Here is a 23,595-nt window from a genome sequence, read left to right as displayed (position 1 = left end):
GCTCTGTGTGTGTGTGTTTTCGTGGTCTCCCCCTGAAACCTTTGGAGCTTGGCCTTCCCATTTCCATTTTGTGAAATGTGATTTTCAACTGTTTCTTTTCTTTTATGGTTTTTTGTCCATGTTCGTTGGGAGTGTGTGTGTGTACGTGTACGATATTTTTTCCTTACATGTAGAGCTAGCTGGGGGGGGGGGTGTGTGGTGTGATGTCCACGGGTTGACCAACGTATGTGGAATTGGGATTGGGATTCGGGATTCGGCATCCGGGACTCGGACTGGGACTGGGATTCGGATGGGACGGACTTTATTTTTCCCCCTTATATTTTGTGCTATTTATTTACCTCTTCTTTTTTTAATAAGTTAATGTTCTTTTTTCCTTCCCCTTGAGTTTTTTTTCTTGTGGTGCTGTTCTTGAGAGAGAGCGTGAGTGAGTGTGATTTAATAAGATATCGACATAGAACATGTTGAAGTGATTCGTCGTATCCAGGAGTCAACTCACTAATGTTAGCTAAATGCAACAAGAACTAACTACACACCACCTGAGTGTGACATGATGTGTTGCCGCTGAAGATGGACTCTCAAAAGAAGAGCACAGAACAGCACGTACATAGCACTGACTGACTGGCCTTTTCAGCACGTTTCATCCCTATGACTTGATTTATCTGTCAATGTTAGGGCCTCATCATTTGACAATGTGTATCTGCAAAACGCGAGTGAGCTGTGACTATCTCTACACAGTTCCCCTAAAAGCCCTATGCGACTGTCGAGGAAGAGCCCTCAGGGAATCTATGCATGTTTGCTGCTGGCTCGGGGAAACCTTTCACAAAAAAAAAAAAAAAAAAAAAAAAAAAAAAAGGACAGCACGAGATGAACTCGAAACGCCACCGAAAACGAGGAGTGAGTTTACCATGATATACATGTATCAACATCAACTAACCATCGTGATGAGCGGGCAGATCGTGTCTTTCATTTTTTCCATCTCAGACTCGTAAACTACGAATTGCGGGCCCGGGACAGAAAGGGGGGGGAGGCAACGGAGAGCAAGAGCCGGCCTGACCCTGCCATCTCTCATTTGTCGGACTATAATAATTTATCCTGCCGGTGGCCCAGCATTGGCTTCGAGCCCCCTGCTGCAAGTGCAGATAGGAGACGAGTCGCGGACGGGGGTGGTTTTCGTTTATCATCATCTAGTTACTTAGTGGTTATCCGGTCCTGATGGGTGGGCACATCGCCGCCCCCCGAGCCAGACACCTTCAGGCGGGTTGTGCATAAATAACTGAAGCCTGCTGCTGTAAGAGCAGGTCTTGTTGCGGAACCTTTTTTTTTTTTTTTTTTTTTTTTTTTTTTTTTTTTTTTTCCCCTTCACGATGCAGCTCGAAGCTTGTTCTTGAGAAATGAGGCTTGACATAGCCGTATTATTGAGCTTTCGGGCCTCTGGATGTGGCTGTCTAATGTATGTATGTATGTACAGTGTCTATTCAGTATTATTGTTTATTTCTTTTCTCTATGCATCCCGGATGGTTGTCACCTGGACTGACTGGATTTTTAGAAACTCATATTTAAGATCCTATATCTATCTGGTTGGAAAGCAGGCACTGAAAGCAGTTCCATACGCCTGCGGCTGGCTTATGTACAGACTGATTTTTTTAATTTTTATTTTGGATACGTTCGTATCGGAGTCGCCTTCGTGATGGCGGCGCTCTGCACTCTGATGGACCAATTCCAAGAACCTCAACTTGTTGAGACGGGGGGTGCAGTAGGGATATAAAAAGGAGCTCTTTCTTTCCCCCCCCCCCATCTTCTCTCTCAACCTCCAACCCCAATTCTGCACAGAGAACAGCTCTACACAAAATCCCATATAGCCTATAGTCTCTACAATATCTGCCCAAGCAAGTTTGTAAGTTGATATTCCATGACAACCACAGTCCGCTCTGCATAGTCGGGATAGAAGCCCGCCTAACATATGCCACGCCAGTCGTCGTCGTCGTCGTCGTCATAATCATCATCATCATGAAGCTCTCCGTTGTCCTTTCGACCTGCATCCTGGCAATCATGCCAACGAGCACTCTCGCCTGGAGGTTCATCAGAGGTGGGAGAGACGTGCTAACAGGAACGGATTCTACTCAATGCCAGCCAGTTCCCACCGCAGAGTTGTTTGACATCGGCACGTGTCGCCAGGCGTTGTTTTTCGGAGGACCAGGGTGCACGGGACAGCCTATCGCGGTGCCACCAAGGCCGGGGCCCCAACGGTTCCCCCCAGGTTCGACCGGTGTGCGGATTACCTGCCCGCCTTCCTAGGCAGCTCTTCGTTTCCGTTCGTCTGAAGATGCGTCTTCAAAACTGGTCCAATTGAGCAAACAACGGGGTTTCGGGTTGTGGGTTCAAGGACGGTTTTCGAAGATCATGGGAGATTTCAGTTGGCAATGTGGAGAGGGTAGTGGTTTTAGGCCAGCGTGGTTTGGCGGATTCATATTTGCCTATATGCCTGAACTTTTCGTCAATTGCTAGGATGGGCGGCCTTGGAGATTGAAGGGATTTATTGACTTTCGTGGATGATAGCTGCGGAGGCTTTCCTCACTTCTAGATTTGGACAACGTATTGTTCATGAAGCTGACTGAATGGTCGGTGATTGTGGTTCCGGGGTAATATTGTTGCACCCCATGAGTGCATTCCTTTGGCCACTCGCAGAGGAGTGATCAGTATGGAGATAATAGTAGCAATGGCGAACTAGTGGAGGTTCCAAAACAAGAAACGCCCACTTATCAACTAGTTATTCCATATATGCTTTTCGGAGAAAGATGCATCAACAGCATTAGGGCTGATTGAATGTGTTGGATCTGGCACAGCTCAGGGAACTTATGAAATGTGCAGTTTGTATGAGGCCCAGTTTTCTGTTGAACTAGAACTGGTGAAGCGGCAGGATTAGGCGGGGCGATAGAGTTGGGGTGCACAGTCATTGCTCAAAGCCGCACTCATTAATGTGAACACGATGAGCCGCTTTCTCGTAGATCATCCTGCGACACATGGTTTGGTTTAAAATCCCGACAGGCCACTATTGGTTTTGGCGGGAATACTGTGGTCATCGACTGCAGCGATGTGTATCTACCCCACAGAAGCAGAACCACGTCTGCCGCCTGACGGGACTTACCCGTTTGCTGATTGATTGAATTATTATTGAGATGGGATTTCAGTTCTGCATGCCCGTGTTCAGATATGCCAAATGCCTGCCGTCTCAATAATGGGTATAGGAATACGACCCCGTAAACCGGGATTCTCCAGGAAATCGGTCGATCGTTTTTGCTGATTGATGTACTAATGGTAGTTAGCCATTTATCAAACCATTGCCGCGCATCTGAAATGAAAATAAGTGTTGAATCCCAAGATCGCTAAGATATGCAGAAGGGCGGGCAGAGTTGTCACGGTCAGCTGTGTAAGGCGATGACACGGTCGCAACAGCGTCAAAGTTCCTTCACGCACGCTTGAACTTCCGAGAGTCAGCCCTTGGAGAAGTTGAACCATTCAGCTCACCAGGATGACCCAGGAGCACTTGGATAAACGCATTTCGCTGCCACGCACACATATGGAAGTTGTGCAAGTGCCAGATCCAGAATCAATCAGTCGTTCAAAGGCCTCTCTTAGCACATGTGTTTAGATGGTCCTTGTCCATGTTTCTGTTATCAAAGCAAAAGCGATCACCCCAGTCCTCCATGTTCCTTAAATCCTCAGCAGTCGTTTCCAAAAGTGTCTCGATAACCCTTGCGGAAACCAAGGGTCCCGAGTGCCCGGGAACGCAGCTAGTTGTTACTTGAGTGGATCAAGTCAGCTTATCGGCAAGAAGGGAGCTGAATCTCGCCAGGTCAACTCGACCAAGAGTTTTTTGTATACATCTATAAATAATAAACCCCGGCTTTCCAGGGTTCATTTCTCTGCAAAGCCTCTCTCACACTACAACCCTCTCTCCTGCCATCTCCACCGTCCCTCCATGGATGGATGGATGGATGGATGGGACTTGGAACCAAGGCACCATAGCTCAAATCCCAGAGTTGGACAGATTGGATCTGTGGAATCTGCCCCGAGTCTGGTGGCATAGCGGGAACCCAACCTGGCGGCAAAACGGCCACTGCTGGGCCTTTTGGATGCAGGATCCGGATCAGCATCAGCATCAGGATCGATCCCATGGGTTTGGCCTGCGGCGTTTGACCCAAGGGTAATGGCACGTGATCCGCCGCTGTTGGCAGAATTTTCGGCTGAGGTAAGCAGCCAGCCAATCAGCGGCGGCTTATTCCTGGGACGCCAGATTGGGACTAGCGCCGGGGACTCGGCGGCTGCCCCGTCTGCTATTTTTAATGCGCTTCTCTCCAACATCTCAAGGACAAGTTACCTGAGCCAAACAACCCAGCCCACCAGAGAACGTACCTGTTTCCCTGAGGGAGAAGCCGAGGGCAACACCGGATACTAGTTCGGCTGAACAGATTCGCAAACAAACACACACGTCTCCCAGCACTGCCGTGACCACTGAGACCAAAAGAGGACAATGGAAGCTCTGCTCAACCAGTCGCGGGCGCTTTGTCCCTTTCTGCAGAGGACTTCTCCTGCTTCCCTCCGCTCGCTTTCAACCCCTAGCCGGGCCAATGCCAGCCCTGGAGGAGGCACCATCTCCAATCTGCAGGTCATTGCCCGCAGATGTCCCGTCATGAGCAAGGCCCTTGCTGTGCAGAGCGCCCGGATGGCTTCCAAGTCGTTCGGCACCCTGGCTGGCCGGGCCAGTGGAACTACCAGCGTCAACGGAGTGTGTGCTGCTGCAGGCAAGAAGAGGTTCCATACCACTGCAAGCAAGGAGGCTGCCGTTGATCACGATGCTCATAGTAACCATGCGAATAGTGAGTTCTTGCTCTCAGCGTTTTGTTGTTTGAGACACCTGGAAATGTTGGGTTACTGATATCGGGCATTCCTTGTTCTTTTCTAGTCCCCCCTACGTTTCCCAAGGCAGGCGTACTTGAACCAACTATGGTGAACGGTGTGGCCGTCTACCCGGGACCCAAGCCGGAGGCCCCTGCGTCAAAGAAATTTGATTACGAAGGGTTTTACAATAGCGAGTTGGACAAGAAGCATAAGGACAAGTCCTATCGCTATTTCAACAACATCAATCGGCTTGCGCGTGAATTCCCTCGTGCGCACATGTCCGCTCCAGAGGAGCGGGTGACTGTGTGGTGCGCCAACGATTACCTTGGCATGGGACGAAATCCACAAGTGCTTCGAACGATGCATGAAACACTCGACAATTATGGTGCTGGTGCAGGAGGCACCCGAAACATCTCAGGACACAACCAACATGCTGTTGGGTTGGAGAGCACCCTTGCCAAATTGCATGGAAAGGAGAGTGCTTTGGTGTTCAGCTCCTGTTATGTTGCCAACGATGCCACTTTGGCCACTTTGGGAAGCAAGCTGCCAGACTGCGTGATATTATCCGATAGTTTGAATCATGCGTCGATGATTCAGGGAATACGCCATTCTGGCGCAAAAAAGATGGTCTTCAAACACAATGACCTGCGAGACCTGGAGCAGAAGCTGGCTTCTTTGCCCCTATCTGTTCCCAAGATCATAGCGTTTGAGTCCGTCTATAGCATGTGTGGCTCCATTGCTCCAATTGAGGAAATTTGCGATCTAGCTGATAAATATGGTGCCATCACTTTTTTGGATGAAGTCCATGCTGTGGGCATGTATGGACCACACGGCGCTGGCGTTGCTGAGCACCTCGATTTCGACACCTATGCGTCGTTGGACACGGCCAATCCTAAAAGCACCAAAGGAACCATTATGGATCGAATTGACATTATAACCGGCACACTTGGGAAGGCTTACGGCTGTGTTGGCGGATATATCGCTGGATCGGCTTCGTTTGTGGACACAATCCGATCTCTCGCCCCGGGTTTCATCTTCACAACATCCCTTCCCCCCGCCACCATGGCTGGTGCCACAACTTCTATCAAATACCAAGCTTCATATGGCCGAGACCGCACACTTCAACAGCTTCACACCCGAGCCGTTAAAGCCGAATTAACCGCCAAAGATATCCCCGTCATCCCCAACCCATCACACATTATACCGATCCTGGTTGGGGACGCAGAAGTTGCCAAAACGGCTTCCGACATGCTCCTTAAAGACTACGGGGTGTACGTGCAAGCCATCAACTACCCCACCGTTCCGAGAGGCGAGGAGAGATTGCGGGTCACCCCAACCCCCGGCCACGTCAAGCCATACCGCGACCACCTCGTCCATGCAATGCAGGGTGTCTGGGAACGGCTTGGAATCCGCAAGACCAGCGACTGGAAAGCAGCAGGCGGCTTTTTGGGCGTTGGGTTCGATGACGATAAGAATCGTCCCCTCTGGACCAACGAGCAGCTTGGGCTGCGTGAAGGGGAGAATCTGGAAGAGGCACTGGATCGTGAGCTCAGAGCTGACGCACTGCACAGGCAACGGATGATGGCTGATTTGCAGAAGGAGGAACTGATGGCTCATGCGAATGCGAATGCAGTCGCCGCTCCTGCTTCCACTCTCGTCGGTGTCGCTGCGTAAGTGGAGTGGGGATAAAAAGCATAATAGCTTCCGCACTTAATTTCTCCCGTTTCCTAGTAGTGTTCTTTCAGTTCCGCTGTCCTGGCACACAATCACGCTTTGCTTGTCGCCCACACTCGTTTTATAAATGCAAACTTTCCCTCCGCCCACGGCTAATTGTGGTTTGGACGCTCAAAACCAACGAACATCTTTTTCTCTCTCTTTTTGCACATATAATTCTATATATATCTGATTTTGGTTATTTATTTACTCCCTTTGTTTTCGGATTTTGGACGGTGCAAAACTAATTTTCAGGTCATCTTTTAAAACATATGTTCAGGATACATGCCTTCTTGGGCAACTGGAATTCGCCAGTTTGCGCTTGGTGGTTGTCGATCTTTTTATCTACCCCCTTTTTTGAACAGCTCTTTTTTGACTTGTAGCAATCCGGCACACGTAAAGTGCGCTTTGAATGAAACTATCTTTCCATCCAACTTGGGTTTGTTTCTTTTAAGACTGGGGTATTTTTGGAATGTAGACTCCCTTGGGTAGATGCTGTAGATTTCTTGGTCTCTTGAGAGGGAAAACTACACCTATATGATATTGATGAGAGATTGGGGATATCCTAAAGTAGGCTCTAGAAAGGGAAATAAACAAGACATCACTCTAAATTCTTTAAAATCCTGCCCGCTCGCTCCAAGTTCAAACGCCCCCACAAAACCCAACTACCAACCATTCCCAAAAAACTACTTCCTCCTCCTCACTCCCGCCCCCCTACTAACCTTCGGGAACTCCACAGGAACCCTCAACTTCGCAATCCTCCTCGCCCCGGCCTCAGCCTTACTTTTCACCCCCCACTTCGCAAACTCACTCTCCCGCGGCTTATCCACCTTGCACCCCAGCTCCCTAAAGTACTGCTGGATAGTCTGATACTCGAGACGCAGATCGTCACGCAGATCTGCCGGGTCCGTCGCCAGCTCGCTGGCCGCAAACCCCGTCTCGGGCGGGATATGCAGCGACAGAGCACAGATGGTCGTGTGCAGGAGCGTGATGTCGCTTTTGGACAGGAAGGAGCCCTGCGGGACAAATTTGCGGCGCAGTGCGTCGAGGAAGGAATCCGGCAGGAGGGGCGTTTGGGGGTCAGTTGGCGCTGCCGCTGCTCCTTTCGACGCGGGGATGCCGGATAGTATGCGCCGCAGGTCTTCGCGGGGTGGGAGTTTCTTCGTCCCCGCCGGCCCGGGCGTAGCCGCCCCGACACCACGGCTCGGTTTCAGCGAGCGAGACAGTTCGATGAGAATCATTATGAACCGCAGTAGCTGGAGCATCGTCTTATTCTTCGAGCGGACTACGTGCTCAACTCTATGCGCCACGAAGCGGGAGGATGAAAGCACCGGCTCCCCGGCTGCAATGGCATCTTGCCAATCCTTGACGTGCATGGTGCGCAGCGTGGCCAGGCCGTTGGGGACAAGGGTTTCGATCGCGTAGACGTCTGATGGGTGCGTGGCGGACAGGTTGGGCTGTGGCAGGGGTTTTACAGCTTGGATTTCGGCCTGGGTGGTCTTTTGCAGGGAGGTCACGGCTTCTTTGGGGATGGAGGAGAGGAGAGCTGATTCTACGGCGCTGGGATCGCTGCCTGCTGGGGCGCTGGAGAGGAGAGCGTTCGCTGCGAGTGATTGGATGGCTTTGCGGGATTGTTTGGTGCCAAAGGCTTCTGTGAGAGCGGTGCGTTGGGCCCAGTTGGATTTCTAAAATAAAAATTCACCCGGTGCGTTAGAAATCTGGTAGAACAACCCGGGAGAATCCAAAGGAGATAGCTAGACATACCGCAACACCCTCCCCATCTTCCTCTCCACCATTGATATTTTTCCTAGGCAAACGTCTCACACATCCACGCACCGTCATCTTCCTGGCCTCCGCAAGCTGCAATGTGCCCGCGTCCGGATCATAGATGGCCACATAATGATTCCAGAGCATATCCAGCTCATTCTCTCCCTCCTTGCCTACGAAGTCAAGTTTCGGGTGTGCGGATGATTGCAGAAGGAGTTCAGAATTCAAGATCTCCACGCTCCTTGTGGCGTTGTGCTTTGGTAGCCTTTTTTGGCGCGGCTTTGTATATGCGGTTAAGGGGACTGAGCTGGGGACATTGATGCCTGGTGTGGATGCTGTGAAGGTGTGATTTTTTTTTTATTTATAAAGTTAGCTCATGGTCACCTTTCTTTTTAGAAAATGGAAATATATGCAGCAGCAGGAAATTCAAGGGTAAGGTATAGATAGAGAAAGACATCTCTCTACACGGTTATTATCCAACGAAAAATGTGATAATTAACAAATCCACACCACATGGGGGCCGTGCTATTTGTTTCTTCAAAGAAATAAAATATACCTATAACAGGAAGCAACCCATTTGTATTCTCCACGAATTGGACTTTGACAGTCGCCTCAACAGGCGCAAAAGCCGCCTTCTTGTTGGGCCGATCGATTTTCTCAGAAATTCGTTTTCGCTTCATCTTCTTCTCCGCTGAGTGGTCACCACCGCCCATAGTGTTTGTCTGTTCCTGGAACAGATAAAAGACTTTGTTTTATTTTTATCCCTGTTATTATTCTGGAAAGTGGGATTTCAAGGGACCATTAAGTGTACCGTTATGGAACGATTGAACAAATATGTGACGTTTTGGATGGGATGTTCGAAGGGTTTGAAGGGCAAAAATAAAAAAATCCGACCAACGTTTCTGCAAGTGGGATAAATAATCGAGTTTGCAGAGCACAAAAGCAACTGCGAAATCTGAAGCTCATCCCTTTTAAAGATTTTAAATGCTACTTTGAACTACGAATGAAATATAGCAAATGGAGTGGTCTCTGGCTTTAAGAAAATATTCATTTCAGACCTGTTTCCTTTCCTTTTACTTATTCAAGCCGCAGAGCCCTTGGACAAGCAAAAGCAGAGTCTGCCACAAAACGAACCAGGCAGAATACACGCCATCAGGAGCCCATATAACCCTTCAGCAGAATACTAAAAATAAACACAAACAAGATTATATTTATTTTAAAAAAGTAAACCTCAACCGCTCCGTGATTTTTTTTAAATTCATTTCACTTTCCCTCAATTTGCTCTTTAACTGAAGAAAACAAACGAAAGAAAAAGAAAATAAAGTTAAAAAAAGAGAGGGATATTGACCAGCTCTCCACCCAACGATAGGACCTTCCATTTAGGCAGGATGACCAAAAAGTAAGAAATGGAGTCAACTTTTCGCCCTTCCAATCCCAAACCCTTTTCCCGCAACCTGAAAACAATTCCAGGACATCATTCCCTTTCCCGTATCCTTCTCAAACCCCCCTTATTTCACATCTCGTCGTCAAAGCAGATATGCAACATAGCTCGGAACAATCGGGATACTGCAAAGAGATATCCGAGCACTAGCATACCTAACACCCCGACGGATAAGGTATGTGGTTTCCATGCAAGGCAAGGGAAAATTGGAGGCTGTCAAGATGCAATGAAGAACGGATTCATTTTCATTCGTCGTGAATATCAAAAAAAAAAAAAAAAAAGAATCCAAAGGTGTTATTCCCTATCGTTAAATCGGGTTGCGTCCCCTTTTTTTTTTTTTTTTCAGTGTGAGGGATCATGTGATGGTGTTGGCGATAGGGGGGAGAGCTGAGACGGAGTGGTCGAGTTGTTTACTTGCTGTAAATGGGGGCAGTTAGTATAAGTAATCTTATGGTGAATTTCTGCTGTGGTTGTTGGTGAATTGAGCTCAGGGGTTATTACAAACCTTCTAGCCCGGACCTTTCTCCGCTTACGCTTCAGCCGTCGAACGCGCTTCTTTCTCCACTTGGCTCTCATCTTCGCAGAGTTTTGAGACTGGTTTATACGACGTTAGTTAGCCATTGGATTATATTTATATTGTTCTTTGTGTTTCTTTGTGCCGTCGACAAATTGCACTGTTGCAAATTGTTGGGATATTCAATTGAACGCCAGGGTACATATATTGGACAGTGCAAACAGAGCAGCAGAGGGGAGTTGGAGAGCTGGAGGGGTTAACTCACACTTCTTTGACGATGAGGGGGATGGTTGCAGGAAGATGGAGGAGTTCTGAGGGATGGGGTTTGCTTTGTAGTGTGCGTGGCTGACTCAGCGCACGCTAGCGGCCGCGAAGCGAGAAGAGAGGAGTTACGTAAGCGACCAAAATTGAGGGGACTGTGAAACGATGAAAGTGCGTAGAATGTATGGGTGATATCTACAGAAAGGAGTAGACGATTAAGGAGAGTTTTAGAGATAGAAAAAATTTATTTAGGCATAGTGAAACTACTACTCGATTGGCTATTTAAGGACTGACATGCAGGATGTGGAATGATGATATATCAAAACGATAGTCTGTATTTGTGGGATAAGACAAAAGAGAGGGACAACGGGAACGACAAGAATACTCCAGGCCAAAAGCACCATCTTCGCCGAAGAAAAGAAAAAGAAAAAGAAAAAGAAAAAAAAAAGAAATCAAATCGAAAGGAAAGCCATCAATTAAGCAGCAGCGGCAGCAATAGGAGCAACAGCATCATCTGCGACTGGGCCATTCTCAACACCAATAGTAGTCTGCACTCCAACCCGTTCTTTGCCCAAAATATCAGCAAGAAGGGGACTTGGGCGGCTGTCCCGATGCGGTTGGAATACCGCCTGGGTGGCCTTGTACTTGTGCACACTTTCGATATAGATATCGAAGAGATATGAGGAATCCAGTGGGCCTCCCTTTGCCTCTGGGTGGAATTGGGTGCTGAAGATTGGTCGGCTCTTGTGGATTAGACCTGTAAGATGGGTTAGTAATCGATTTGGATCATGGATATTATAATATTATAGAGGTTTAAAGGGATATAAATATCGACAAACCTTCATTGCTCGAGTCGTTCAGGTTGATGAAATATGGCTTCCAGTCGCTGGATAGAGTTGAAGCGTCCACGGCATATCCATGATTCTGGCTGGTAATATGACAGCGGCCGGTAGTCAAATCCAGAGCTGGGATGTTATGGGCGCGGTTGCCGTACTTCAGCTTGATGGTACGAGCACCGGAAGCGAGGGCAAGGAGCTGGTGTCCAAGACAGATACCCATGATTGGCACTTGGGATGTCTCCATCAGCTTGCGGAGATTGTAAACGGTGTCCTGGCAGTGGGTTGGGTCACCGGGTCCGTTGGAGATGAAAACTCCGTCGAAGTGGTGGGCGACCTTGTGGATGGGGTAGTCGAAGGGGAAAACGGTGATGCTGGCGCCCCGGTTGACCAGGCTGCGCAGGATATTCTCCTTCACGCCGCAATCGATAACAGCCACGTGTGCGGTGCTGTTACCAGGGCTGACATGGAAGGGAGCCTTGGTGCTGACTTTCCGAACCAAGTTAATTTGTTCCGGGTCAATGAAGGCCTCATCCTGATCAGCATCGTACTCCTCGCCGATTGTGATTCTGGCGAGGGAGGAGCCCTGCTCTCGCAGATAGGTGACGATTTCACGGGTATCTACTCCGGAAATCGCTGGAACGCCTTCCCTGGTGCACCATTCACCCAAACTCTCCACAGCAGTCCAGTGGCTGTAGCGCTCCGCAACATCGGCAACAACAACACCGACGGCTTGCAGGCTTGGTGACTCGAAGTATTTGAGAAGGCCATTCTCATCACGCTCAGCAGATGGAACGCCGTAGTTGCCAATCAAGGGCTGCGTGAAGACCAGAATCTGACCACGGTAAGACGGGTCACTCAAGGACTCAGGGTATCCCACGAGGGAAGTGGTGAAGACAGCTTCACCAGAAATGTTCCTCTTGGCGCCAAAGGACTTCCCGTGGAATACAGGGCCATCTCTGATGGTGAAAGTCGCCCGGTCGTGAGCCGACGGGTGTACTTTCTTGGAAGGGGTCTGGAGAGGATCGGTTCGGCTGACAGTAGCCATGAATCGAGCATTGAAGGCAGGAGGAGCCCTCAGAGCGGCGGTAGCATGAGTCCCCACCGGGACTGCTTTGAAAAGTCGCGCAAACATAATAGTGAATCTCGAGTTTTAATCGTCCGCTCTCAAGTGTGACTCAATTAACCGAAGCCTTCCAGAGATGATCTGATGAGGGTTGTTAGTAGGTTGCACCGCTTTACGCAGTAGCAAAGATACAATACAAGCACATTGAGCATACCAGAGATGTAGTCCTATAAAAGAAAGAAGAGAGTCAGTCAAAAAAACATCCCCGTCACAGAGTCAGGTTCCAGGAGTCATACCTGAGAAGTAAAGATTGAAGGAATTACACGCATAAGGGCTGATGTGCCCGTCAAGCACTTTAAACAGACTATGTGTATGAGGTTCTCAGAAGAGTGTGAAAGGCAGATATCTAGATGATGATGATGGGAACTGGGCGTGGTTGGGCAGTTGAAGAATCGCAGAGATGGTTGGAAAGGAAAAAGACGGTGAAGTTTCGAGTGGCACGCTTTTGCAGGCCTTGAGGAGGTGCGCGACGCTAGTGAGGGCCAAGAGCAACAGAAAAAAAAAAAAAAAAAGGCGGAGAGAAATTTGCTCGGGCGTTGGCAACAGCTTTGGCCCAATCACACGCAGGGCAATGACCCCGTATTGTCACGCCACCGTATCGGTTCCCACCTCGCCACTATACATCCACACGGGTTGATGGGTACCGGCTCGTAATTACGGTACCGAACATATCAACTTATTGCCATTCGTCTGAACGCTGTTCGAGGCACCTGCATTGGCAATACTCTGCATATGAGTATCGTATCTTTTTTATTGAGTGAAGAGGGCTTCATATACATATAGAGCCACCATTTCTCGCTGGCAACAATTCCACGCTCAGAAAGCCTAGGAAGACACAGTATGTCCTTCTAGGGCTGATTCCCGAATGGAAAACTTTCGGCAGGGCACTTAAGGGATCTGGGAAACACCGATATTCCTATGGCTAGGGAAGCACTTCAGCTCACTGCTCAGCATCGCGCATCCGGATTCTTAGGTGTATACTTCATGGTGGGTCAAAGAGGAGCTTATTGCCATGCAAGACTCCCCGGTATAAAAAGTAGAAGGAGGACGCCCTTGGAATAGCCAGGCTCAACAAGGTTAGAACAAAGGATAAGGGGTGCAGTCGGAGTTGGAAGTCTTAATCGTTGGGCATCTGTCTCCCTTGCTTGCCCTTGGGAATATGATTCTTGATGAAAAGTGCCGTCTTGGCTATTCGGTTGAGGTGATTTTTTATAGGTATCCTGTTTATTTTGAACCTTGATGTAGCTACACACTGATAAGCTGAGGAGGGTTAGGCAACCAGTTATTCTGGATGCTTGTTCTGCTGGATTTCCGTTAGGCTAGTTATTCCCCAAAGAGCATAGGGCTTTTTGAGCAAGTTAGGATGCGATCCATTTGATACCCGCTTGGCCACGGAATTGAAGCCTTACAGAGAGAGGAAGTCCGGCCCGTGTGAAGTGCACTCGTGAAAACCGGGAATATGCCGCGAGTCACTGACAATGTACTATTTCAGTGATATGTAGTTGCCTTTCCAATCGCGTAAATAGTCCTGCCCGAAGCACAACCCAAATTATTTGCTTTACCCAACATTTTTTGGGGTAGGAGGAAACAGGGAATCTTCAAATGTGGCTACAATATTTAGCCTAGCGTCCATTCAAATCAATAACCGATTCTCTCTACTCAAGGCCACTGCGCAGTATGAGAAAGGCTAGAATGAAGATTTTATATCGTCACTTCAACAATCTAACTTCCCTGAGAATCTGACCGGATAAGGCGGATGCTTGTATCCAATGAATTTTCAGGAAGTACTGACGATGAAGTTTGCAGCACAGTGTAGGGCTATCCTCAAGCAGGGAAATTCTGTTGCTTTGTACTCCGCCAACTGCTCTAGAATAGCCACATTCTCCGCAACTACAAAGGAATTGCGTATGAAAGAAAACACGTATAATAATATAATTGAATATCTTGTTCTGCGTAAGATGATACGAAGAATTCGGGTGGTTTCTGCGTATATTGATCAATTAATCAGCGACCTAACTACGAATTTGGCGCCGGGTCAATATAAGCGAGCATGCCAAGCGCTTGGGCCATGAGCTTATTTCAACCACCTATCAAGGATTTTCATTGACATCAGCAAGTCAAAAGGATAAGCACTTGAGAAATTCTACAATGGCAGTTTGTCTGGAGTTATCCAGGATATTGCGGAGCCTTGTGCTACACAGTTCTCCAAGAGTATTTTGTGCGCCTTCCACCTTCAGTAGCTGATGAAGGCTTCGAATGTGCCTGTTTATTCACGGAGGAGGCGAAACGTACATAGAACAATGTTTTTCACTGGTTTCGGGCAGATTTCCAAGTCATACATACTCATTACTATCAAGTATATTGATAGTCTCTCTCTCTCTCTCTCACACACACACACACACACATCCTATACTCCTGTGTCCATCGCAAAAATTTTGACGTGGAGCGGATGTTAAAGAGAGTTTGTCAATGGCAAGCGAAGACATATGGTCTGAAGATTCTTCTCTTGCTTTTACGATCGAGTTTCTCTGATATTTACTTGTTCGTGCGGCTTTACTGAACTTGGGATAACGCTATCCCTCAAATGAAGACTTGAATATGAATGTTTCTATTTTGCTATCCCGAAACTCTTCATAGAGGGCAACCGATTTGGGCATGCTTAGGTTTTGGTTTGATTAACTTCTTTTTAATAGCAAATGTTGTATCGACATTGAGTTGAGAGGTTTTCTTAAAAGAAAATATTGGTCAAAGACATATTCGATACTTATTCATTGGAATCACCATGCATTCATTTCAAGGCAAGCTTCTTGGCTCATGTGCCATGCGTGCTGCTTCGGCACACCTGCTATAACTACGGAAAAAATCGCTTAGCCAGATATATTTGTCTTGTATGCTGTTCCCCTCACAAGGGACACCTACGGATGGACTCAAATGAATTCCTTTTAAGGGAAAATTTCACTCAGCGGGTGATTCCATGCTGGCTCTTCCCGACCTAATCTGGAGCCTCACTCATCACTCCCTCCGTGTCGCCCTCAACACCAGTAACACATCGCCTATCCGCCAATGAGTTGCCCCCGGAGGTGCTTCGCTTAAGCTAGCGCCGTCGGGGCCTCAGGCAACAGGTATAAATTCTCCCTTTTCTTTCCCCTCCCCCTGCCCCTTTCCCCCCTTTTTGTCTTTCTTTCCTCCATGGACAGACTGCCATCTAGCAACCTGGCTTCAGTTGTGTTAGGCACCTAACAACAACTACCATCTTCTTGGTCCCATTTCTTTCTCATCGTTTGTAAGCACTTGTCACCAAGTACTTACCTCTTTTTCCGTAAGTATTCTATCTTCCCCTTATCCCGTCTGCCCCTTTTCTCAGTAAGCAGGGCTTTATGTTTGCAGCTAACCACTCCATTTATTCATTTAACAGTTCTTTCGCGTTTCTGGTTTTCCCCTCTGGGGTTTTTACCATGTAGGCTTCGGCACTACAAAAAAAGGATGCTTTCCATTCTCTATATAATCTTTGGACTTTTTCATGTGAGGTAACTGGATATGGTTCCTCATAACCGTCCTCACATTTATACTTTCTTTTTCACTATTCTCCTTTACTTGCTGAAGGGAATGGAGAAGAAAAAAGATACTTTGTGTACACTGTTCTTGATTTTTTGATTTGTGTGTGGTTGTGTGTGTTATTAGTTGGTTGACGCGCACACAACTGGCGTATGATTTAAATGCGTAGCAACACAAATGTTTACTGTTATCCGGGCATGTTTTCATAGCACCAAAGAAATCTTGGACCTGAAAGGAAAACGCACGCAGACTACAACTGGTATCCCCTTTACTGCTGCTATCCCTACAGCATAAGGGACTTGACAGAGCATGTTTCGCACTCGAACGCTCTTCCGTATATAAATCGGCAGCAGAGCAAACCTGCCGTCCCGCACACCTTCATTAGCCGTTACAGAGGGTAGAGTGTAACTAATCACAGGCCTAGGCACAGCCATGGTCATGTATATTACCTATATCGATTTCGCACCAGCGGTAAGCGATTAAGGACCGACAGACCGGAATCATACAAAGAGATAGGGGGAGAAAAGGAGGAGGGGGATTATGTTCCTGCTGCGTAAATCGACCATTGAGAACACACAAAGCCTATCCACGAGAAGCAATAAAAAATATAACTAAAATCCGTATGCCACTCTACAGCTCCCATCTTTCATTGCCATTGTATTATCGGGAAGCCCGCGTCATGCTTTCTCGGTATGATCTGTGACAGGGCTATGTGAGCGGTTGAAAGCTGTGGGAGGATCAGTACTCGCAAATTCAACTCCAGCTGCTTCGTATTTTCATCAACCACGGATATAACCTCGGATGAGAACAGAATTATTTGAAAATTCCTTCAAATTGATCATCGGTGCAGGTGATAAAATCAGGCATATAACATGTGGGCTTTGCCATGGGCGCCGGCTTGTGCTCTTATATGGAAGATCGTTGAGGGCCCGCTGCTAGAGCTGTCAGTTTTTATTTGTCGCAGTGTTGGTTGGTCTTGCTGGTCGCAACAGTTATCCATGCCGAACATTGTGCGGTGAAATACTTCATAGGCTGTCTCGGGCTGGTACGCAGGAACCATATGGCCTGCCTGGGATTCTCTGCTGAAGGAAAGCTAGTTACCTTCCTGACGAACCTTTCGACCAATATAGGATAGGTCTGTTTGGATATCAACATAGCCAGCCGCCCTGAAACTATGGGATTCGAAAACTGGAGGTGAGCTTTGGTTCCTTGGAGGGTTTGGGGGAGAAATGACAAGCTTAGTCAGACAATAACAAAACCCTAGTTATACAACCTTCATGAAACCGTTGTTTGTTATTACAAACTCACGAATGGAAGAGAGTCGCAGTAGTCTCACAAATGGCTTTAGACCATTTGCCCAACGTGGATGGCATGAAAATCGAGAATCCCATTTGTTTCGAGTTTGTGCGACGACCGCCCGCCGCTAAATGCTGCTACTGAAACCTCCAACCAATACTGAAGATGCAGTCATCGTATTCCCCGCCTCACGGGTCTTCGGAGGAAGTACTCCACAGGGAGCATATCATGCCCAAAGGCTGCAAGTCGTGTTCAGTGGAGGTTCTGGCGGCAGGCCATATAGGCCAGAATCCCTTGGCACTTAACATATTCAGGAGACTCGAAGCGCTCATGAACGTCGTCTCTTCAATAATGGCTCAGTTGGATCTCCTACGGTTTCGTAATTATAGTGAGAATATAACTATATAGGTTTATTGCCATACCATATCAGAGACACAAACAAACAGCAACTACAAATTCTCACGGTATACAATGGCTCAATCCACAATAGCAGAAACGACGACGACGACGACAACGACAGCAGCAGAGAAGCCTTTGGTAGAGGATGGTACTCCCTCAGATATTTCACTGCTATGGCAGCAAGCTCTAGATAAATACCAGGAGAGCACAGGCAAAAATCTCAAGCAATTACCCAGTTTTGGCTGTGTCGAGGACATCCTGGCAGACGCCGAACTTCAGCAAAGCATGTTCAGCACTTTTCGACACAACGGTGAATTGGGTGACAGGCTTCGCTCGTCTGTGGCGAGGAATGCTAGTTTCCTGGAATCTCTCAGGTTTGTCGTAGATGGAGCTGCTTTGGTGAATTCATATATTTAATTTTTCTGTAGTTACGTCTTCTCCGGACAATCTTTCTAATGTTTCGTCTTCAATTTTGCAGGCGTACCCGCCAACTACCGCGATATCATCTGCATTTTTCTACTTTCTCCAGGTATGTGTAGTTTCTAAATTCATTCCGGACAGAATTATAACATTGTTATTTATACCTCTTTGGGTTTTATGTTTCTCATCCTCAAGCGCTTGTAGATGACCAAGCATATTTCTTCGGACTATGATAAGATAGTCGACTTTTTCGACACAATGAAAAATTGTCTCGAACGACTGTCAATTATTCAGGGAAAATTGCCATCGATTCCTGCATATACGTCTCATGTTGTACGGGTTTTCTCCGCGATGTTGAGTGTATGTGGTATTGCAACCACCTATATAAAGAAAGGAAGATTTAGTAGGTAACGTTCGGTCTCTTGCATTCGTGGTTATTGGTGACGCTTACACTCTGAAGAGAAATGGGTCCGAGTTTTAAGGGATGGCGGAGGGGATGGGAATTTGCAAAGCGCCCACGCCGCCATGGAGAAGTCGCTTACGGAGCTCGAATCTGCCTCAGTCACAGTCATTCTCGCGACCACCGAAGATCTGAAACAGGACACGAAGGGCATCGTTGCCACAACCGAAAGAATTGACATTAGCAACCAGAGAATCGATACTAGAACCGAAAGGATAGAATTATCGATACTCTCACAGCGGGATCAGTTCCACGAAATGTCAGCGAATTTTGAAAAATTGTTGAAAAGTCAGCGGAAGGACGCCAAAAAACTACAGTTATATGACCCCGGAAAGGTAGTAGATGCGAGGACACGCAAGCACGTTGCCTTTAATTCTGTGAAGCTTTGTTTTGAGACCAGTATTGATCCCGCCTGGCAGACTCGAGATATTGAGTACTCTTTTGTAAAAGGGTCAGCTAAATGGGTTTTAGAAGAGAAAGCATATCAAACGTGGCGAGAAGGAGGCAATAACCCATATCTGTGGATTTCCGGTGACGCTGGTTTTGGGAAAACATGCGTCGCATTTTCGCTGGCTAGAGAGCTAACGGAATCTGTTGCGTCAGAACCGAAGACCTCAGTTGCAGCATTTTATTTTCAGAGTGACCAAGCGGAACTCAGATCTGTGTCAAATGCGATGTCAAGTATTATTATCCAAATTGCAAAGCGGAACAGCTCCTACTGTGAACAGGTGTCGTTAGAAATCGGGAAGTCGGACGGAGATGTTGATATCGATAATTGGTCGACTGACCTATGGGAGCGGTTCTTTCAGTCCAAGTTCGGAAGCAAGTCTAATAACAGGCTCTTTCTAGTCATCGATGGTCTGGATGAGATATCTGTTGAGGATAGAGCGAAATTCTTGGACTTGTTAGCTCAAGTGCGAAAGGAAAGCCTCAACATGCACGTGTTGTTCACAAGCCGTACTGATATACCGTCGTCTCCTAAACTCCTCCAGCCGCTCGAAATTACTGCTACCAAGGATAAATTGCTGCCAGACATGACACTTCTGGTTAAAAACCGATTGAAGCGTCTCCCAAATTTATATGCACTCCACAAGAAGACTAAACGGAAAATCCTTTCCAGGGTCCTTGAGAAGGCTGACTGTAAGTGTTTCCTTCGTTTTTGCCGATTTCTTCATATCAGCGGCTGATTATAGACTAGCAATGCTGTATGTCGACCATATGCTGCGTCGATATAATTCCATCGGCAGAGAGGGGGCGGTGTTGAAGAATCTAGAGACGAATCTCCCGGAGAATCTCCAGTCTCTCTATAATAATATGTTAGCTGAACTTAAGCAGCGCAGAACTTCTGAACACATGAAAATTTTTAAGAATCTCCTAGCATGGTTGGCCTTCTCAAAACGACTTTTAACTGTTGGAGAGGTAGATGATTTGACCACGCTTCTAGGTCAGGACCGGTCATATAACATCATAGAGGAGGTTGAGGGGAAATCTTCTAGGTATGATATATTAACCACACACTCTTCCTCCATTTGATGAGTAGGTTAACAGCTGAACTTAAACTTCCCAGAATTCTGAGAATTGTACGAACTTTTGACGAAGAGAACCAAGACGACGAAAGTGATGGCGAGGGAGATCCTCTTGATGATACGTCGGTGGCTTCGAAAATGATAGCAGACGACAACGCAGCATCACTTCAGTTTTTGGATAGGTCACTACGGGACTACTTCCGCTCCGCTGACGCAAATGAAGACGAATTGCGAACAGACGTTTCCTCCGCTCATCTCATCATATTTGAAATGTCGGTCAATGTGATATGCCGAATGTATAAGTCTAAGGGTGCGAAGGCAGGAGATCAAGTGAAAAATTACGCGATTAATTTTTGGGCTCGCCACTTCTTGGATCTTGATCCTCTTTCCGCGACGGAAAAAGATGTTGTGAGAGTCATCGAACCTCTGGTTCTCATTCTGAGCAACCACAATAACGCAGCAAAAGAACTTGAATCGGCACCGGTGTACCGTGATGTCTTTGGTAAAACAGTAAAACGTCAGAACGATTTTTTGAAACTAGTTGCGATATGGGTCGAGAGAGCATCAGAACTGAAAGTGGAGAAGCTTAACGATGGAGCAAGATCGTGGGTTGAGAGCGCTGTTAGCTCTCCATTGAAGATTATGGTTCCGTTAGCGCGAGGACATGTCTTGAATTGGTTCCAGCAGATACATGAAGAACATGACTGCTTTGGGTTTGCCGCTGATGCGCTTTTAATGGCAAGTAGCACTGAAATTTTTGGCTCAATGATGTGTTATCAATCGCTAATACTTGCTTACCCCCAGACGGACCTCCTCCCAATTATTCCTGCAAGACATCACAAAAGCTAAAAATATCAAGAGTTTTGCGGACGTCTTTTCAGACATTCCAAAGGACGAAACGGCATATCGAGCCGTAGCACTCGTTTTGAAAAATAAGGAGCACTACGATGAGGCGATTGTCGCTTGCAAGACTGCTTTAGCAATATCATCCACTGATACAGGTCGCTTCCGTACATCGGTGGTTCTAGCACAGATATATTGCAAATTGTACGGTGACGAAGTTGAGAATGGATCTGATTCTGGAGAGTCTGAGGAAGATTCTAGTGAATACAATGCCATGGCATACAAAGAGATCTGCGAGGCTCTTTCCAAACGACCCCCAATCGACAACACCCCAGCATCTAAGGAAGTCCTCCTACTAATTCGAGAAGCTCTGCTAATCCGAGGGGACTGCGAGCGTGTAATAAAGGAGATGGATGCGGCTGTGAAATCGTTTGGGGAAGCAAGAACCATTTGTCCATCTGAGATTCTGGGTGGAGATTCCCTGAACGAAATAACATCTATTCTCGGGGAACAAGGAAGATTTACTGAACTAATGGAAAATGTCGAGCACTGGACATCCTGGGAAAGGATGGCTTGGCTGACTGCCAACGACGAGGATGATAGACATGACATCTTCCGCAATGCTGCAACCGTAACCGGGAAAGAAGACTTCTTGGTGAAGACCTACGAAGATATAATAGCGTACCTCGATCGTTCGAAATCATCCGCTGCCATCCGTTGGGAACTCGGTTCATATTACCAGACCGTAAAGGGCGATTTCGCAAAGGTGAAGCCTTGGTTCTACTCAATCGTCGATGGAGACTCATTCATCAGTCCGGCTACTGGTGAAGAAGATCTGGTTATCCTCTCCGAAACACAGCTGAACCTTTGCGACATCATATATGAGGAATTCCGTCGAGCAGAAACGCTCGAGAAAAAGATAGTGTCCATGGAAGAGCTGAAAAGACTACAAACACGCCGGCGCAGGGCTGCTGTGGATGATGGAGACGTCTATGAAACAGGCAGCTCCATCGTCCATGCAAATATGCTTCGCAAGATGGGCCCCGCCCATGAGTTCCAGGATGTATTAGAGAAAACATTCCAAACATGCATTTCCTCATTGACGGATGACAAGGGTTGGAATGACCAGAACAGTCTCTGCCTTCTCGCTAAGGTCCTTGCTACTGTTGGTGGGTTAGAAAAGGAGGCGCAGATAGCTTTCTCCGCCCAGTTCTATATCATCGACCCAAAGGTCGAACATGGCTGGTCAGATGAGGAGTCGGTATGGAGCACTGACGGCGAAAATGTCGAAGAGGAGGAGGGCGACGATGCTTCAGATACTGGATGCGACTCTGGCAGCTCAGGCTCCAACCCCAGCTCGTCATCTGGTAAGAAAAAGTCTAATGTGAATGAAGACTTCGCGCCCGATACTGCCTATGTTTGCCAGGGGGAATGTGTGGATGATGAGATCGAGTCGTGGGAGGCTGGACCCGTCTACCTCTGCATGATATGTACGAACTGCGATTTGTGCAATGCGTGTTATGAGAAACGCCAGGCGTATAATAAGGATTCAAGTGATAATACGCATTGGCGTTTGTATTGCGGGGAGAATCATTGGTATCTTAAGGGTCCTGTAGATGGGTGGAAGGGGATCAAGGATGGGCATATGACGATTGGAGAGGAGAAGATTAAGTTTATGGACTGGCTGGAGGATCTTCGGGTGTCGAAGTGGAAGAAGGCGTGGGAGGAGTTTTGGATGAGAGAGGAGGCTCAAGAGGATATTTTATGATTGCTTGATTGTAACTGTTACAGTACAACCTGTTAATTATCTAGATATCTCCCGTTGGTTGTGATATGAACTGATGAATTATCACCCTTTGAAGTAAATAGATACCATTTGTACTGGCGAAATAGAAAAACAAGTTGATGGATTTGATTGTAATCCTGTTAATAACACTGGGCAGTACTAGTACCTAGGATCTGAGGTTGAGCCCTGCACAAGGAATGTGTCAACACAATCTTGAAAACATCTGATCAGACACAAAAGAAGCCCTTAGGTAGTATGCATACTCATAGCTAACTATTCAGGGAAGCTATTCATGGACAAAGGCCAGGCTAAAACACATATACAAGCTATGTTTTGTATTTGGTGGGAAAAGAGTTGGTGGTGGACTCGGTGGGTTGGATGAAAGATATGAAAGATGATTAACAGCCAACAAAACCGTGGTTGTATAATATGAAATACCTCCATTTCCCTCCGCCCTCTTTCTTCAATATGATAGAGTAGTAACAACAAAAATACAGCAGACAAGAGTTAGGAACATACGACCCAATTGTAAATTCAATGAAATAAAATCGAAATTAAAAGGGTGGGATAGTGAAGTGTATTAAGAAAAATTTGGAAAAAAAAAAAAAAAATGCAAAGTGACAAAACACCATGCTAATGGAACTGTTGGACGGTAAAAAATAGAAGATGGAAACGCGGGGCAGCACAAAGAAAGAAACATCAAAAGTAGAGGGGGAATAACAATAAAACAAAGAGCAAAATTTCAAAGGTATT

At 47.1% G+C, this 23,595-nt stretch overlaps 7 protein-coding genes across 7 annotated transcripts; 3 read left to right on the top strand and 4 right to left on the bottom strand.

The window, feature by feature from the left end:
* Positions 1-1,687: 1,687 nt before the first annotated feature.
* PAAG_00398 (hypothetical protein) lies at positions 1,688-2,295 on the top strand (the record flags this gene model as incomplete). Its single annotated transcript, XM_015844003.1, has 3 exons — positions 1,688-1,753; positions 1,860-1,890; positions 1,973-2,295. The coding sequence occupies 3 exons, from the start codon at positions 1,688-1,690 to the stop codon at positions 2,293-2,295; spliced, it is 420 nt and encodes a 139-aa protein (XP_015700338.1).
* Positions 2,296-2,972: 677 nt separating this feature from the next.
* On the bottom strand, positions 2,973-4,362 carry PAAG_11102 (hypothetical protein; the record flags this gene model as incomplete). The annotated part of the gene is made up of 2 exons (XM_015846808.1): positions 2,973-3,309; positions 4,022-4,362. 2 exons carry the CDS (start codon positions 4,360-4,362, stop codon positions 2,973-2,975), a joined length of 678 nt encoding a protein of 225 aa, XP_015703612.1.
* Positions 4,363-4,531: 169 nt separating this feature from the next.
* On the top strand, positions 4,532-6,573 carry PAAG_00397 (5-aminolevulinate synthase; the record flags this gene model as incomplete). Its single annotated transcript, XM_002797812.2, has 2 exons — positions 4,532-4,877; positions 4,964-6,573. 2 exons carry the CDS (start codon positions 4,532-4,534, stop codon positions 6,571-6,573), a joined length of 1,956 nt encoding a protein of 651 aa, XP_002797858.1.
* Positions 6,574-7,298: 725 nt separating this feature from the next.
* Positions 7,299-9,092, bottom strand: PAAG_00396 (hypothetical protein; the record flags this gene model as incomplete). Its single annotated transcript, XM_002797811.2, has 3 exons — positions 7,299-8,297; positions 8,377-8,714; positions 8,936-9,092. 3 exons carry the CDS (start codon positions 9,090-9,092, stop codon positions 7,299-7,301), a joined length of 1,494 nt encoding a protein of 497 aa, XP_002797857.2.
* Positions 9,093-10,175: 1,083 nt separating this feature from the next.
* Positions 10,176-10,396, bottom strand: PAAG_00395 (hypothetical protein; the record flags this gene model as incomplete). Its single annotated transcript, XM_015844002.1, has 2 exons — positions 10,176-10,237; positions 10,354-10,396. 2 exons carry the CDS (start codon positions 10,394-10,396, stop codon positions 10,176-10,178), a joined length of 105 nt encoding a protein of 34 aa, XP_015700337.1.
* A 675-nt stretch (positions 10,397-11,071) lies between these two features.
* On the bottom strand, positions 11,072-12,566 carry PAAG_00394 (carbamoyl-phosphate synthase arginine-specific small chain; the record flags this gene model as incomplete). Its single annotated transcript, XM_002797809.1, has 2 exons — positions 11,072-11,352; positions 11,435-12,566. 2 exons carry the CDS (start codon positions 12,564-12,566, stop codon positions 11,072-11,074), a joined length of 1,413 nt encoding a protein of 470 aa, XP_002797855.1.
* A 5,007-nt stretch (positions 12,567-17,573) lies between these two features.
* PAAG_00391 (hypothetical protein) lies at positions 17,574-22,824 on the top strand (the record flags this gene model as incomplete). The annotated part of the gene is made up of 8 exons (XM_015844001.1): positions 17,574-17,796; positions 17,839-18,206; positions 18,286-18,336; positions 18,432-18,630; positions 18,688-19,827; positions 19,886-20,183; positions 20,255-20,926; positions 21,018-22,824. 8 exons carry the CDS (start codon positions 17,574-17,576, stop codon positions 22,822-22,824), a joined length of 4,758 nt encoding a protein of 1,585 aa, XP_015700336.1.
* Positions 22,825-23,595: the final 771 nt, after the last annotated feature.

Source organism: Paracoccidioides lutzii (assembly GCF_000150705.2).
Source record: "Paracoccidioides lutzii Pb01 unplaced genomic scaffold supercont2.1, whole genome shotgun sequence".
Classification (NCBI taxonomy): Eukaryota; Fungi; Ascomycota; class Eurotiomycetes; order Onygenales; family Ajellomycetaceae; genus Paracoccidioides; species Paracoccidioides lutzii.
This window is presented reverse-complemented; position numbering and strand designations above follow the sequence as displayed.